General features: G+C 54.9%; 1 protein-coding gene across 1 annotated transcript; it reads right to left on the bottom strand.

Annotated features, from left to right (window-relative positions):
- Nucleotides 1–13059: 13059 nt before the first annotated feature.
- Nucleotides 13060–14237, bottom strand: NKX2-2 (NK2 homeobox 2). Its single transcript, XM_058802719.1, has 2 exons — nucleotides 13895–14237; nucleotides 13060–13625 (listed from the first exon to the last, which is right to left on the bottom strand). Exons 1-2 carry the CDS (start codon nucleotides 14148–14150, stop codon nucleotides 13060–13062), a joined length of 822 nt encoding a protein of 273 aa, XP_058658702.1. The 5' UTR covers nucleotides 14151–14237.
- Nucleotides 14238–17228: the final 2991 nt, after the last annotated feature.

The raw sequence follows: 17228 nt of genomic DNA, 5'->3' as shown, positions 1-17228 counted from the left end.
GGGAGAGGTAGGATGGATGATGTCCCTGGGAAAGAGCAGAGCCTGGGGCTGGGTGGTGCAGGGACAGGGATGATCCCAGCCTGGCATGGGCTGTCCCTGCCCAACTCCACAGGGGGACATGACAGGTTATTCCTCATTTCTCAGTGATTCCAGCTGAGCTTCCAACAGTCTGGGGCTCTGTGGTGTGATCACAGAACCACTGGGGCTGGAAAATCCCTCCCAGCCCATCAGTCCAAGCTGTGCCCGATGCCCACCCTGTCCCCAGCCCGGAGCACTGAGTGCCACCCCCATTCCTTCCTTGGATGGCCACTCCAAACCTCCCTGGGCATTTCCAATGCCTGACCACCCTTTCCATGAAGAAATCCCCTCTGCTGTCCAGGCTGGATGTGCCCCAGTGCCTGGCACGTGGAATGCTCCCCACCCCAGCGCCGGAATATTGACAGGGCACCTTTGCCGTGTTCGTTCTGGCGTTAAACTGCTAATTAATTATGACATTTGTGCTACTTCATTCTGCGCCCTGGATCTGCAGAACCTGGCAGGCAGTTAATTAGCTCTCTCTATGCAAAGGATACAGGGGGAAAAAATAATTGCTTGAGGAACAGTCATGGCCTTCTCTCAGCGAGGTCCTACCTACGAGCTGCCTCAGAGCTGCGCTCCCAGCGACACCTCTGTCAAAGGCCAATCCTTTGGAAGAGAGATTTGAAGGAAAAGGTTATCTGGGAGATGTGCCTGCCTGGCTGTTATTTAGTGCTTGTAAGTCCAAGGGAAATCAATTATCTAAACAACTCCCGTCGTGGAATGGGTTTCTTTATTCTTGTCTAAATATGTTCTCATCTTTGTCTGTCTGCATGGGGATGTGTGCAGCCAGCGAACCTGAGAGCGAGGGAGGAGCCCTGGCCTCTCACAACCCATGCCTGGCAAGGCTCAGGGGCTTCCCTGCCTTCCTGGTTGTTTGAAAACAGAATTTATATTCCAAAAGAGCTGTGGAGGGATGGGAGCCCCCAGTTTCACCCTCCCAAATTCTCTTTCCAAGTGTATCCTGGTTTCCCAGGCACACAAACGTGCCAAACCCCTCCAGGGGCTTCTCTGAAAGTGCTTTTGGGGTGGTGCTTTTGGTACCTTCTGCCTGTGGGCAGATCTTGCTGATTTGGGGGGCACATGTCCCCAAACCCCCCTCAGAGGGTTTGGCAGCACATCCCCCTGGAGCATCCCCCTTCTCTGTTTTTGCCACCTTGGCTACTGCTGGAACAAGGAGACCTTTCAGGTGCCTTCAATGCCAGGCTATTCCACGATTCTAACCCAGATTTTTTTTTTTTTTTTTTTTTTTTTTTTAGCAGCACACCAGGCACTGCACTCCTCATTTTCCACCTTCTCTAACGAGGAAAGGTCCGCGACCAGCGCGGGCTCATCAGGATACAAGAGCAGGTTTTTGCTTTGGGGCCAACAAAGACGAGGAGGAAACCAGGATAATGGAAATGGTGTTTGTGCCTGCAGGGATAAACAGGAATTTTCTTAACCAGATTGGAACCTCCAGCAGGTAACTTGCCCTCTGCTCCCCCTGCGAGAAAGTTGTTTTATTAGCAGATAGTTCCATGTTGAGGCTGCCACGGGAGTGTTGCAGTAATGGAGTTGACATCTATATAATGGAGTTGACATTTTATTCAAAAGGGAAAAGAAAAAGCCTTAACAAACAGGGGTGCCCCCCTCCCCCTGCCTTTCTTCCCGTGTTTTGCTGCCATCGATCACATCAAGCCGCACAAACTTTGGGCGGCCGCCCGTGCTGGCAATTTAATAAAATTCCACACAGCCCTGGGTGCTTCAGGGACAGGGTGGGGGACAATCAGCCCGCTGGGAACTTGAACTTGGCTGAGAAATCAAGGCAAGGGCTTTGTTCAGCAGCAAAGCACCACAATTCCAGTTGGTTCTTGGCAGCACGCTTGTGTTAACGTTGTGTGCTGGTCCCCGCGTGTGCTGGATGCTTTTGGGAGAGGGAGAACAGGGATTCCTGGGGAACAGGGATTCCTGGGGAACAGAAATCCTGTCATCTCCTGTCCAAACTGCCTCAGGGATGGGCTGCTGCTGCAGGTTCTGGGGTGGTTTGGGTTTGAAAGGAAACCTCTCCTATGTCCTCTGGGTTTAGGACAGCAGGGACAAGCAGGCCCAGCTGGGCCCATGGAGGTGACAGAAAGAATTCCAGAGAAAAGACCCGGGATGGAAGCACCAAAGCACCCTCAGTGTATGACATTCCTGCAGCCATTCCTTCCTGTGGGGAGTGAGCCATCTGGGATTTGTATCCCTGGTTTGGGCGAGCAGGGAATGACCCACAGCTGTCCCCTCTGGTTGTCCCTTGGTCTGGGTGTAGCAGAAGGATCACTGAGGGAAAACATGAGCTCCCAGCCCCCAAAATGCTTTGGGGAAGTAGAATATTTTTAATTAACTCAAGTTAAAAGTCCCTTTGGGGCATCTTTCCCCTGGTGTGTGATTTAAGTCACACATCTCCCTTTCCCCCCTCCTGACAACCCGGTTGCTGCGGCCCGTTGACATTTGTGTTTCTGATGTAATAATCAGATGCTAAAACACTGAGATTACATTTGGATCAACACATTTGGTTCTTAAACCCCGAAAGTAATTATCTTTTCTCATCTACAACGGATGGAAATATTATTCCATTAACCATTAAGCAGCTCTGAGCTGGGGCTGGTGTCACTGTTGCGAGGCCTACGGGGATTTTAACCTCAGCTTTTCCCCATGGCCAGAAACTTTTTGTGGAGCTGTGGGTGAGATTTCACGGGTGGGAACTGCCTCAAGTAGAATGAAGGTTCTCAAAACCTGGCCTTGAGCATTCCCAGGGATGGGAATGCCTCTAAAATCATGGTTAAATTCCTTTGGTTTTGTCTGCCAAACATCTTGCTGGAGCCCAAGTTAGTGAGTGCTCTCCATGCACCCAGCTCTCCACTTGGCTCCCTGCAGAACAGGGATGCACCCAGAGCCCCTCAGGCCCCCTTTGGAAGGCATTCCCAGGGAGGAAATTGGTAAGGAAGTCAATAACAGCACGTGTTTGAAGTGGGACTTCAGCTCAGGGCTGGGAACACTTGAGGAAGCTCTGGCCACAATTAAGCACTTAATCAGGAGAGAGCGGCAATTTCCCCAGCGCAGGAACCACCGAGCACACATCCAGACATGGGAGGGAAAAGTGTCTCTGTAGCAATTAATATCCCTCCTGATGGAGCCTGGGGATGGCCTCGTGGAGTGACTTTTGTGGCACAGTGGGTGCCAGGGATTTTCAGAAACACAAACCCTGGTGCCTGAGATGCTGCTCAAGGGGTAAAACTGCTCCTCCGGTGCCACTGCTGCTCAGTGGGTCCTCTCCTGCTGGCTCTGCTTTCCCTCCCTTGGAATAACAGCTGAATTATCTCTTCTTCCCCGCTAGGTGCTGGCTGGAGACCTCACCCAAGCATTCCAAGAATAACAGGTTTTCCAGGCAGTTTTCTGGGTGCAGAGCTGCCTGAGGAAGGTGCTGGTCCCTCAGGAGATGCACTGGGTGCCTGCCCTGCTGCTTTTTGTTGTTTTTGGGGTTGTTCCTCCCCTGTGCCTCACCCAGCAGGTGAGGCTGGGCTGGGCTGGGCTGGGCTGACGATCTCCCTGCTCCCATTTTTCCCTCCCAGGGAGCTGCTCCGTGCCAAGCTGTGGCAAACTCAGGTGCAAGTTCTCTGCTCTCCCCCTCCTCCCCGTTCCCAAAGTTTTCAGGGCAGATCTGGGAAGCACTCAGTGCTCTCTCCACTCGTTCCACACTCGATTACAGATAATGGCTGTCGAGGTTTATTGTTGGTATTTTCTGGTTTGTTGCCTCTGTGGCTTCTCAGAACTTCTTGTTCCATCTCCAAACAGCGATGAACACGGAGCCTGCCGCCGCCAGCGTGGCTTCTCCTCCTTGGAGCACCTGATTCAAAGCCTCCTGAAGTCACTGGGAGCTTTTCCAGTGGATCTCAAGTCAAGAATCTTCCAGGCTGGTGCTGGCTTTGATGGGCTCTGAGTGTGGCACACGAGGCACAATGGGCTCCTTGTTCCTCTCCAGCTCCCCGGGAGCTGTGCTGAGCCACGCTGAAATCATCCCAAATAAATGCAGATTAAACCCTTGTCGTTATTTTGGGGGGGTTTCGAGGGGCACAGACAAAGCTGGGATTGCTCTGAGTGCAATTACCTCTGAGAGCTGTGTGGGCAGCTCAGGAGGTGCAAGAGGAAGCCTGGAGTGGTGGGAGTTATTCCTTAAAAACTCACAGTATGGATAAACAGCATGTCAAAGCAGGTATCTGGAGCATTTTTAGCTGCTCCACTGCGGAGTTCCTTCCCAAAGGTCCCCAAGGCAGCCAGAGGAGGAGTTAAGGGAGGCTTTTCCCCCTCCTGCAGCCAGATGGGATGGAATAAATCCCTCCTCACACACAGCCAAGCCAAAGCAAATATTGTGCAGTGATTAAGTGGCAACCCAAACAGAGGCAGGCATGCTGCGGGCTGAGGCAGGAAACCTTGGGCTGCAAACCTCAAGATACTGTTCACTTAATTTGGTTACGTATTTGATGGCTATCTGGAGTGGCCCATGAATTATTGATGGAGAAAAGCTGCTGTTTGCCTTTAAAATCGAGCTGCACAAAGTAGAGACTGGGTATTTAGGGGAGTGAGTGATGTTTGCATGGGGCACTGGAGAGGTCCCCAGTGTCCCTGCTGGTGACCAGGGGCAGGAGCTGCTGGAAGGACACATGGAATTCTCCCTGTTTGATAATCAATGGTTATCATCAATTAGGGAGCAGGAACGGTGAAGCTTTTCAGCTCCTCCATGGCTGAGGTGGAGCAGGAAAACCCCAAACCCAGGAAGGTGCTGTTCCCTGCCCTCGGGGTGTGAACAGAGCCTGGAACGACGGGGTGGAGCTAAACTGGGATTGCTCCCGGATTCCTGCTTGAATTCCGGCACAACGGCAACACCCACATGGAAAATCTGGGCTTGTTTATCATTTTCTTCATGCCAGTGGCACAAACCCCATGATGAGCCCAGCCAGATGGCCTCAGGCACGCCACTGAGTTGATTTATCCCTTCACGGGTGCTGGGAGATCCAGGGGAAAAAAATACAACACATTTTCCAAAGTCAAAACTTCCCAAAAACAAACGAGGTGAGCAGGTGTCTCTGGGCAGCCACACAAACCAGGATAGATGGAGCTGGATGTCATAGGGGTGTTCCCAGATCTGCCAAATCCCTGCTGGACATCTTTGCTGGCCCTGGAGGTGACAACATTTTGATGTTGAGCCACTGATGTGCTCCATTGGGACTTTGGACAGGCCAAATTTTGGGTGGGTTTCTGCCACACAGCGCTGGGGCTGCTCTTCCATAATCAGGCATTCATTATTTATTATTTGCAAACCCATGGTTCAAGAGGAAGGGAGGAGAATAAAAATTTATCCTGAATGGACTCCACCAGGGCAAAGTGACCTCCAGTGTTAGCATTCCTCTGACTTTTTAGCTACATTGTGCAATCTGTTTATTGATTAATTCTCCTAAGACATTGTGCGGAAGGGAGGTTGGGTTTCCCGTGTGTGGGGTGCCCTGGGATGTTCCAGGAAGGAATTGGGTGCACACTGAGTGACCATTCCTCCTCCTCTCCCTCCCTCCTCACCACAATCAGCTCGCTTTGCTCTTTGATGGCTCTGGGGTGTTTTATTTTCGCCTCATTCACAAACCCTTGAGAGAACTGAAATACAAAAAGCTGGGGGTGCTTCCATTGCCTTTTCCCCCGTGTGATATGGAGTTTTAAGTGGCCCCACTCGAGAGGGACCAATCAAGGAGCTGCCTGGAACCCACAGCAAGCAGCTGCCACCCCAAGTCACCGCTAATGACAGCCCTGAATTCCCTTTTGTGGTGGGTTCTCATCCAGCTGTTCCCTAACTCTGAGAGGGACATCAAAGGCAGGTCCTGCATTTATCCATAGCTTAAAAAGCACCCCCTGAGCCAGGAGGGGATTTTGCCCTTTAAGGCCTTTGTCTTTGGGTGTTTTGGATATTTAGGATTGCACAAGGCGTTTCCATCCTGGCAGGGGGAGCTTGGTGAGGTGCCTGGCACTGCCAGCATTCCCTTGGGTGTGGAAATCCATGGATCTGGTGCAGAGGAGCACAGACAGATTGGGATGGCCGTGATGGATCAGCACCAGTGGGGCCAAGGGTCCGTGAGGGTGGAGTGGGAATTCCCAGCATCTCCCCCTGGGAGGTGTTGAAGGGGTGGAGGCCCCTGGATCTGAGTTTGTGTCTGAAATCGTCTCTGATCCCTTCCCTTCCTCACCTGTGACGGGTCTGATGTGCAACCAGGGCCTCTCTCCCGGCTGGGGGAATTCCAAGCCCCTCCGGATACGTGTGGGGCAGCATCTCCCCTCGCTCTTAGGGCACAACAAGGCTGGCCTGGGAGTCACTGGTTTAGTCCTGGGCTCACCCCATGGGCTCTGCCTCAGCCAAAGGGGCTCCAGAACCACTTTCATGGGATTGCTGTGGGATTTTGGGAAAGCACCTGGGGAAAGAACTCAGGGGTCACTTCCCTGCAGCTCCCTCTGAAATGTTTCAGGCTGATGCCTGTCATACTCTGGGAATGAGCAACGCTCCTGCTGGTGTGCAGGCTGTGGGAGGAGAGTGCAGCCCTTCCCAAGCCACTGGAGTGTGAAGGGGAGGAAGAGGATGAGCAAAGCCTTCAGCCACGCTGCTGCACCCCCAGGGAACACCTGCACCAAGGAGGGTTGGGAATTGTGTTACCTGTGGGATGTGCTGCCAAGAGCTGTGGTGTGGCAAAGGATGGAGGCACATCCCCGAGGATTTGAGGGATTTATGGCCATTTCTACCCAAAATTTATCGAGGCTGAGTCACTTGGCCTGATTTCGGGTTAGGAATCCTGTGTGGTGCTTTCATCTCTTTTAGGAGTCAGTGACTTTTTGTGGGACAGCTCTAACTGGAGAGGGGAGAAATAATGTCTGGATAACAGCAGGGAAGCTCCATAATGGGGTAAATCTTCCAGGGATGTTCTTTTTAAGACTCTTGAACAACCAGAGTTGAACTCTTTCCCTTCAGACAGGATGTGTATGTGGGAGCCAGGAGTGATGGATCCCACAGGTGGTGAGGAGGAGCAGCTCCATCCCTGCACATCCAGACACACAACCACACCTTAAACCTGTTTTATTTTCCCCTGAAATAGTTGAGCCTGCTTGGCCAGACCCAATCAGAGGCAATGATTTGACCAGCACGATTTGACACAATTTATTTCTTGCAGTTTTTATCTCATGGAGAACTTTCTCCCTGAATTGGGGCTGAATCCTACAGAAAGCAGCAGATCCCAAGGCAGGATTGAGGCACTCTGTCTGTCCAAGTGAACCTGGAACAATCCCAGGGATGTTTGTCTGAGCTCTTGGGTTTTCCCAGCAGATCTGGGATGTTTTGCATTGAGAGCAGGGATGTGATTGCTGGTGGTTTAATCCCAGATGTGTCAGTGGAAATCAGGGGCAGTGCATGAGCCCCACTGAAGCTGCCCAGACTTTGTATGACCCAATAAAATTATGTTCAATAAAATTATGTTCAATAAAAGTATGTTCAGACAAACTTTGAGTTTCGTGGCTGGTGAGACCTGTGGGGCCTGTGGGAGGGAAGGATGCTGCAACCTTAAATCCTCCTTTTTTTTTTTTTTTTTTTTTTTCCTTCTTTTTTATTTCCCTCAATCAAGTGCTTGTCCTTTGCAGCTGAAGCATCCCAGGTTCTCCCAGTTTGCTGGTAATTTAAATATCAGGGAGGGAGAGGAGGTGGGGATAACATTCCCCAGTGTTGAGCAGGAGAGAGGGAGAAAGAGAGAAAGAGGGAAAGAGGAATAGAGAGACAGAGGGAAAGAGGAATAGAGGGAAAGGGGGAAAGAGGGAGGCTGCTGCCTGCAAGGGCCATGGGGGAGCTGAAGGGAGGGGTCTCTCCTGTGTCTCCCTCATCAGAAATTCCCTGAATCTCTACATAATTACCGCCAATTAACGGCATTGGGCAAAATGCAGAAAATTCGCCAGCACTGAATGAAACCCAAAATTCAGTGAGGCATCACCTGGAGAGGGAGAAGCCCAGGGCTGTCCTGAGGCACTCACCTGTTGTGCCCAGGTGCCTGGTTCCCTCTGGGTGTTCAGTCCCCATCCCAGTGGCTCCCTGTGGGGCGGGAGGAAGCCGTGGATGTGCTGCCTCATCCTCTCCATCTCTCCGGAATTCCACGCCGTCCTCGCCATCAGTTTGTTTGTTCTTCCAGCGTGGAAAGGGCGAGTGCTGAGCACCAAACCCTGCCCGGGCTTTGGGGACACTCTGCTTGTCCCAAAGGTGGGGTTCTGTGGCTTGGGACACTCTGTTTGTCCCAAAGGTGGGTTCTGTGGTTGGGGACACTCTGCTTGCCCCAAAGGCTGAGTTCTGGGGCTTGGGACACTCTGCTTGTCCCAAAGGTGGGTTCTGTGGTTGGGGACACTCTGCTTGCCCCAAAGGTGGGTTCTGTGGTTGGGGACATTCTGCATGTCCCAAAGGTAGGTTCTGTGGTTGAGGACACTCTGTTTGTCCCAAAGGTGGGTTTTGGGTGTTGGGGACACTCTGCTTGCCCCAAAGGTGGGGTTCTGTGGCCTGAGGAGTTTGAGGGGCGGCACCAGTCCACAGTGAGAGTCATGGGCCAGACCTCATCACTCCCCGATCTCCACGCTGCATTTCAAAGCGATGTCCCCGGTTTAGGGCTCAGGCCGCTCCTCCCGCAGGCCGGGGGTTCCTGTCCCACCCTCCAGCTGCCCGTCCCTCCCCTCGGTGTCCCCGGGCGGCCGCCAGGGTCCCCTCCCCGCGGGGCGGCCCCGACGGCGCGTCCCTGTCCCTTATCCAGCAGCGCCGCCGCGCGGCCATCCCGGCCCGGGGACGGGGGTGTCGCCGGGCACAGGGACACGGAGCCTCGGGGTGCCCCGCTCCGCCGGGCCCGGGGGCGCCGAGGGGCAGCGCAGCCTCCGCCCCGTCCAGCGCGGGGCTCCGCGGGGCTCTGCTGCCTCCCCGCGGCCGCTGCTCGGCCTCGGCGCATAACGCAAGCACAACCCGTCGTTTACAGCAAGGAACCCCTCCAGGGGCGCTTCTCGGGGGGCTTTGGCGGTGTCACGTGCGGGGGAGCCCCGCAAATCTCCGGCAACGCGGAGCGGGGTCGCGGCTCTGCTGCCGCTCCAGCGCCGCCCCCCGGGGCTCCCCCCGGGCCCTTGGAGCCCCCCCGGCTCCGTAATGAACCCGCCGGGAGCTGCCCTGGGCTCGGTAAATATTGGCTTAGCTTCCCCTCGAGCGGCTCCTCGAGCAGCCCCGAAAAACCCACAGCGCCGCCAGCTAAGCCCTACAGTCAACAGGGCACGGGGGGGAGCTCCGAGGGGACAAAACCGGGAAAAACGGGGGGGAAAGGAAACGGAGCGGGCCTGGAGATCGGGCTGAGCTCCCAAATCCCCAAATCCTGACCCGCCCTGGCGGCCGAGAGGGGCTGGCCGCGGTTGCCAGGGCCGGACCCCCATCCTGGAAGCCTCGTCCGAGCCCGGGGCAGCTCCGGGCACCGCGGGGATCCCGCGCAGCGCTGCGCGTCCCGGGGCGCGGGGGATGCCCGGGCTGGGGCTTCTCGCCGCTCTTTTTCTCTTTTCTCCCCTGTTTTCCTCCCCATCCGTTGTTTATCTTTTTCTGCTTTCTCAGGTTATTTTTTCTTCCTTCGCTTTTTCTTATTTTGTTTCGTTATCTTTTTCTTTTCCCTCTTTTCTCTTTCTCATTTCCTTTTCATCTTCGTTATTTTTTTTCCTCTTCCCTTTTATTTTTCTCTTTCCTTTCCCCTTTTTTCTTTTTTTTTTCCCTGTTAATCGTTTCTCCTTTATAAAATTTCTTCTTCCTTCCTCCACTTATTTCCCCATTTTCGTTATTTTCTTCCCCTCTTTTTAAAATTAAACTATTCATTTCCCCTATTATTATTATTATTATTACTATTACTATTATTTTTTTTTCCCCTTTTTAATTTCTGTCCCTCCCTCTCCTTCTGCCTCCCTCCCTCCCTCCCTTCCTCCCCGCCTTGCACAACCAGGAGCGCGGACAAGAAAGGGCCATTTCTCCGGCAGGCAGCGGGACGTGCCAGCCGGGCTGGCGGTACGGCCGGGCCGCGCAGGGAGGCGGCAGCTGCAGCCCAGCCCGCCCTCAATGCCGCCTTGTTCTGCCCGCGCCTCCGCGGCCGCGCAGCGCGGCTCCGCGGGCTCCTGCGGGGGGACGCGCTCGGGCCTTTCGGTGCTGCGGGGGGGGGGGGGGGGATTTCCTGTGAAATGAGAGAGAAACTTGTCAGAGAAGAGGAGAGGCTCTGTTGGCCTTCAAAGAGAGAGCAGAGATTCTTTTTCCTTGCGCCCCCTCTTTTTTTTTTTTTTTCCCCTTTTTTCTTTCTTTCTTTCTTTTTTTTTTTTTTTTTTTTTTTTTTTTTCCAGAATAGATATAGCACGAATTTTTAATTCGCCTGCCTTTCACAGACAACAATGCTGGGTTTGAAAGCTGGGCACAATTTGGGTTTTGTCAGGGGTCCCCGGCCCAGCTGGCCATATGGGATACAACATGTAGAACATGCCGAACAATGAGCGCGAGTGACAGCCCGAACAAAACGCGGAGGACACCGCTCCCTGACTCCGCGCTCCGCATCAATGCCGAGCCCCAAAAAACAGAAAACAGCCAAGGCCGAGGCAGGCGAGGCGCGGCGAGGGCGTCCCCCCCTCCTCTCCTCCCGCACCGTCTCTCCCGGTTTTTCGCCGGCTCCTTTGGCTTCCCTGGCTGCGGCTCGTTAATATGCACGCCTCTAACATGCTCACCTCCCTGCCTCCCCCATTGTGCTGCTCTCTGAAGTCTACTGTATATTGTGCAAAGATAGACTGGCCCGGCGGCACGGCAGATATAAGGCCACGGAGGTTAGGGCCACACAACTGGTTTGATAGACTCGCCACAGCCCGAGGGGAATGAGGGGGAAAAAAAAAAAAAACAAAACAAAACAACAAACCACCCAAAAACAGGGAAAAAAATGGGGATTTTTTTTTAATTAAAAAAAATAAGTAAGGAGGAAAAATTGATAGTTTTCATTCTGTCCGCTCCTGGCTCGCACGCCGGGTTTGGAGAAGGGAAAACCGGCTCTGGTCGCTGTGTTCCCCTCGGGTGTGGGACAGCAGCGCAGCTCCCCAGGGCTTGGAAGCGGCCGCGGCTGCTCCAGCGCTCCGCGGAGCCTCGGTGGTTCGGGGATGGGAGCAGGGATGGGAAAAGAGCGGAGGAAAAATGTGGGAAAAGAATAAAAAACCCCAGCGGCGGCGCGGAGGCTGCAGGATGCTCCGGGATCGCCGGGATATTGGAGGGCCGGGATGTTGCGGGATTGGGATTTTGCAGGATCGGGATGCTGCGGGATCGGGATGCTGCGGGTTTGGGATTTTGCGGGATCGGGATGCTGCGGGGCCGGCGCCGCTCGTCCCTTTGGCTCTGAACTGCCCCGTCCTGGCCGGGCTCAGCCCCGCGGGACGGGGCGGGCGCTGCACCGGCCCTGCGGCTCCTCACCAAGCCTGTTTGGGTTTGTTTTCGTTTTCTGAAGCATCTTTGGCAGCCCGAAAGCCGCAGGGGCGGGCTCGGAGCCGCTGCTCTGCCGCAACCCGCCCCGGGTTCGGTCCCGGTCCCCGTTCCAGCCCGGCACAGCCGCCCAGCCCCGCCTCGCCTCCCTCTTGTCTCTTCTCCCTCCTCCTCCGAGTTTTTGGGGGGGTTCTCCCCGGGTTAACCCTTTCCCCAGCCCTGCCGGCGCATCCCCGAGGGCTGAGCCCGAAGTTCGGCTCTCCCTGCCGCTCGCAGGGGCTCCAGCCCGGGGAGGGGGCACCGGGGCCGTGCCAGAACCCAAATCTCAGCAGCACCGAGCAGCAGAACAGCGCACTCACAGACAGAAATTAGGAAAATATAAATTCTTCCCGCTCCGGTTTTTCGCCGGCGGATGAAACCGACTGTTCCCACCAAAAAAAAAAAAAAAAAAAAGCGGTTTTTTTCCAAAAATGAAGCCAGGGGGGAGCGTGGGGCCCCGCTCGGCCGTGTCACCCCGGCCGGGCCCAGGCAGGGCTGGCTCGGGGGACGCGGGGCGGCCGCCGAGGCCGCGACTTTCCGTCGTTGTTATTGGCTCCTTCTCTACTATTTCCCCTCGAAAAGCAGCTTTAAAAAAAAAAATAAAATTGGTATTAAATGTCGGGGGGGCCCAGGGGGCCGCTCTGCGGGCGGAGAGGGTCTCAGCGTCCGCGGGGATTTTTCCTCCGCTCGGGAATGGTTAAGGCGACCCCCAAACGGGAGAGAGCGAACGGAGCGCCCCGGCCGCGGCTCACGGCAGAGACAACGACGGCGACAAGGGGCAAAAACATCTCCGGGAGCAGCTATGGGGGCCGCAAACTGCGCTCCCCTTTTGGGGTGCTCCGCTCGGCGGCCGCACCCCCGTTCCTCACAAAATCACAGGAGCAGCGCGGGGAGATTTTATTCTTTATTTTTTTTTCCTTTTTTTTTTTTTTTTTTTGTAATTCTGACGATCTCCCCCCCCTTCTCCCCTTTTTTCTCCTCTTTTATTTTATTTGTAGGTAGACAGGACCACTCTGAATGGCGCAAAAAATTTCTGTAAACAATGACGCACAAAAAACACCTCCCTTCCCTCACCCCCCGCCTCCCCCCGAAATGAAACCGAACCCCCCCAAAAAAATGGAGGGGAAAAGAAACGGCAGAGGGAAAGAACCCATAATAATAATAATAATAATAATAGCAATAATAATAATAGCAATAATAATAATAATAATAATAATAGCGTTTCCCTCGCCATTCCTTCCCCCGCAGTTTTTTTTTTTTTTTTTTTTTAATTTTCGGAGCATCAGTCTGTCTCCTTTTTTTTTTTTTTTTTTTCTTTTTGTTTTGTTTTTTTTTTTTCCTCTCTCTCCCGGTTTGTGCCTGTTAATTCTGTGTTTTCCTCCGCTCTCGGGGGCGTGTGCGCGGGGCCCTCACCAAGTCCATTGCTGCGCCTGTACCAAGTGATGCGCTGTGGGGTACTGGGGGCTGCCGGCCGCGCTGTACTGCGCGTTGTACTGCATGTGCTGCTGCAGGGACTGCGCGCTGTACGCCGAGAACGGGATGCCCGCCTGGAACGTCGCGGCTGCCAAGTCCTGGGCTTTGAGCGTGTGGCACGGCTTGCCGTCCCTGACTAGCACCGGCACGGCCACCCGCCGCGGCGAGGGGAGAGGAGTCACTTCCATACCTTTCTCGGCCCGCGCCCGCTTCATCTTGTAGCGGTGGTTCTGGAACCAGATCTTCACCTGCGTGGGGGTGAGGCGGATCAGGCTGGCCAGGTGCTCCCGCTCGGGCGCCGACAGGTACCGCTGCTGCCGGAACCGCCGCTCCAGCTCGTAGGTCTGCGCCTTGGAGAAGAGCACCCTCCTCTTCCTCTTCTTGCCCGCGTCCCCGCCGCCCACCGCTTCCTTCTCGTTGTCGGGCGACTCGTCCGCCGACGGCTCCGGCGATTTGGCCGAGGGGTCCTGGCCGCCGCCGCCGCCGGCCGCCAGCCCGTGCACTGCGGACAAGCCGTGCCCGGTGGGTCAGCGGAGGGCGACGGGATGGGGGAGCGCCCCTCGGCCGCCCCCCGCATCCCTCCCGCCGCCCCCCGCATGCCCTCAGCCGCCCGGAGGCCGGGCATGGAGAGAGGCAGCCCCCCCATCCATCCATCCATCCATCCATCCATCCATCCATCCATCCATCCATCCATCCATCCATCCATCCGCGGGTCCCCCCACCTCGAGCCGCATCCCAGCGCCCCCCAATCTTTGCTGCCCCGGCACTCACGGGAGTACTGGATGCCCTCGGCGCTCGCCAGCCAGCGCGTGTAGGGATTATCGCTGTTATCATAGAAAGGGCTCTTTAAAGGCAGCGTCGGAACAGTGTCCAAGGGGGTTTGTCCCAAAACTCCCGCTTTCCTGGGCGGCTCGGGCGCCTCGCTCTCCTCCTCGCCACCCTCCGCCGAGCCGTCCTCATCGTTGGTGTCGGGGAGGTCCAAAATGTCCTTCACCGAGAAGCCCGTCTTTGTGTTGGTCAGAGACATGTTCCGGCCAAATTCCGCCTGGGAAAGTTGGAGCCGCGGCTTGGCCGAGCCGCCGGGTCACGGCTGGGCACGCACACGCCGAGCGGCGACAGCGACACTGCGCAGGGACACGGGGAGGGACGGGGACGGGGGGGGGGGCACGGAAAAAGGGGGGAAAAAATAGAATAATAATATGGATTTATAGAAAAATAAGCGGCGGGGGTTGTGCGGGAGAGAAGCGGCCACAGCGCCGGGTCTCTGCGGTGCTGGTTGTTGTGCCACGGGGGAAAATTCCGAGAGCGGGAGCAGCAGCTGGTTTCGGGAATAGTTTGTAACTCCAGGGAGAAAAAAATAAAAAAATAAAAAAATAAAAAAAAAAAAAAAAAAAAAAAAGGGGGGGGGGGGAAGAGACGCCAAAAAAAAAAAAAAAAAAAAAAAAAAGGAGTAAAAAAAAAAAAAAAAGATCACTTCTGGATCTTGTTCAGCCGCGCCGAACCCGCGCCTGCCGCTGGAAAATCCCGAGCCATTGCTGGAGCGAGGAGTCCATATAAGGCTGGTCCCCACACATGAACCTGCCGAGAGGAGGGAGAAAAAAAAAACCTACATTAAACCCAGGAAAGGTTGGCCACGTGTGGGCGGGTCTTGGAAGTCAAGTGGATGAAGACAGTGTTTGCAGATGTGAAATTGCGGGTTTTGGGCGAGCTCCGAGCTTCCACCATTGGTGATGAGTGGTATAACGTGTCAGTTAATTACCGGCGCGGGGAGGGTCCTGGGCGCGGGGAGGGAGGCAGAGGGAAGGAAGGAGAGACGGAGGGAGGGAGGGAGGGAGGGATGGAGAGAGAGAGAGAGAGAGGGAGGGAGGGAGGGAGGGGGCGACTTCCCAGTTCTTTTTAAGGCCACTATTTACATACAAAGAGCTGCGCACCAGCCCCGACGCTCCGGACGCTCCAAAGTGTGTTTTCCACCCGTGTTTTCCTCCGACAAAAAAACCCCCAAATCATCACAATAATAATAAATAATACTAATTTGCCGTTCCCACAGCCTCTCAGTCTGCGCGCCCCGCGCTGCCGGCCCCGCTCGACACCGAAGTGGCTCAGATGGCAAGAGCCCAACTTATCTAACCCGCCTAGGTCAATATTTTGGTTGGGGCTTAGGGATGAGCGCTGGAAATTAAACAGCGAGTAATTGATTCTAGTTTGCTCCGAAATTAAGCGAACTGGCGAAACGCGATCGTCAGGCGCGACCCGGCGAGATCCGGGCGGTGATTGCTGGGGAGGGGGGGACTGTGTGCTTGTTTGAAGAGGTCTCATTGATTTTGCCACCTTCTTCCGGGGGAATGAATCCAGCCCGTTGGGATCATTCCATGGGCTGCAGCCCGATGGACTCATACACCACTGGATTTTTTTTTTTCTTTTCCATCTTTCTTTTTTTTTTTTTTTTTTCCCCTTTCTTTTTCAGGGCTTGGGGAAGGAGGGAGAGGGGCAAAGAAGGAGTTCCTTCCCAAGGGAAGGCCGGCACCCCAGGTGTCCCCACGCTCGCACACAGCAGCGCTCGGCCCCGGCCCCGCGGAGCCCGCAGCGGCTCCGGGGCTCGATGCAGAGACCGCCCCTGCTTCTCTCTGTGTGCCACCAACTTTCATTTTCATTGCCTTTCTTCCTTCGTCCTGTTCTCTGCACCTGCCCAGGAGGCACACCCTCATGGGGCAGGGCCAGGATCATTATCGTTTTCCTTCCTTCCTTCCTTCCTTCCTTCCTTCCTTCCTTCCTTCCTTCCTTCCTTCCTTCCTTCCTTCCTTCCTTCCTTCCTTCCTTCCTTCCTTCCTTCCTTCCTTCCTTCCTTCCTTCCTTCCTTCCTTCCTTCCTTCCTTCCTTCCTTCCTTCCTTCCTTCCTTCCTTCCTTCCTTCCTTCCTTCCTTCCTTCCTTCCTTCCTTCCTTCCTTCCTTCCTTCCTTCCTTCCTTCCTTCCTTCCTTCCTTCCTTCCTTCCTTCCTTCCTTCCTTCCTTCCTTCCTTCCTCTTTTCCTTCCTTCCTTCCTCTTTTCCTTCCTCTTCTCTTTCCTTTTCCCACTCTTTTTCCCTCTCTCCTGTTTTCCATCCCTTTGCCTTTCCCGAGCCCCGCCCGGGCCGGGTTGGGGCGCGGGACCCAGGGAGATGCGCGGGCCGATGCGGGACGCGGGGTTTGGACAATCTGGGAAGGGTTTCCCCTCATTTCTGGACAGGAAAAGTTGCCCGAGTTTCCCTTCCCGGGGGAAAGGAGCCGCAACGCCGCCGGGCAAACGCCGCCTCAGGCTTCCTCCTCCGCGCCCATCCATGGATTCGCACCTTCCCATCCTCTCCCTCGCCGCTCCCCCCACTTTTCCTGCCCCAGCCCCCAGCCTGCCTCCCATAAAGTATGTGATGTGGCTGACAATGCCCAGGGATTTTTTTTTCCCTTTTTTTTTCCCTTTTTTTTTTTTTTTTTTTTTTTTTTTTTAAGCGAGCCCCAGCGCGCATCCTGGGTGGTCGGCCCCGCGCAAACACAAATACAACCCGACGGCTAAGCTGGGGACAATGTCCGCAATGTAGACAAATGTCCGGCTCCTGTTGGAACCCTTTGTCTCGGCGCAGTTTTTGCATTTATTTCAGTGGCGAAATAATACGTGATTGACGCCCTCTTTCAGCGCGCCCTAACTGTTGGGAATAAATCTGAGGTTGTTCCTAGTTGTCATGGTATTCAACCGCACTCAATGGCTATCTCTTCATCCATTGCGGAGTCCTCCTCCTCCTCGATATCGAGGGAACCCCTTCGGGCCGGCCCCCGCCCGCTCCTCTGCCCCGCTCCGACACCGCCGATTCCCACTGAATCCCGGAGTTACCGGTGGATTCACCCCGGCCCGGGTGGGGAAAAAAAGAGAGCGGCGATAATCGCGATAGCGGCGGGACGGAGAACCCCGACAGCAGCCGAGCCCGGGGAGGGGAGGGCAGAGCATCCCCGGGGCAGCCAGCGGGGGCCGGGCGCCGCGGGGCTGGCAGCTCAATAGCAATAATAATAACAATAATAACAATAATAATAATAATAATGATGATGATGATGATGATGATGGCGATAAACACTCCCACAC

The sequence above is a fragment of the Ammospiza caudacuta genome, chromosome 3, assembly GCF_027887145.1.
Source record: "Ammospiza caudacuta isolate bAmmCau1 chromosome 3, bAmmCau1.pri, whole genome shotgun sequence".
In the NCBI taxonomy this organism is placed as follows: domain Eukaryota; kingdom Metazoa; phylum Chordata; class Aves; order Passeriformes; family Passerellidae; genus Ammospiza; species Ammospiza caudacuta.
This window is presented reverse-complemented; position numbering and strand designations above follow the sequence as displayed.

What these genes read in the sequence shown, in the direction of transcription:
- NKX2-2 (XM_058802719.1), bottom strand. Translation starts at nt 14,150, where the DNA reads ATGTCTCTGACCAACACAAAGACGGGCTTCTCGGTGAAGGACATTTTG. An exon ending in CGAGGGCATCCAGTACTCCC is followed by an intron (nt 13,626 to 13,894) that starts GTGAGTGCCGGG and finishes GCTTGTCCGCAG; the next exon opens with TGCACGGGCTGGCGGCCGGC.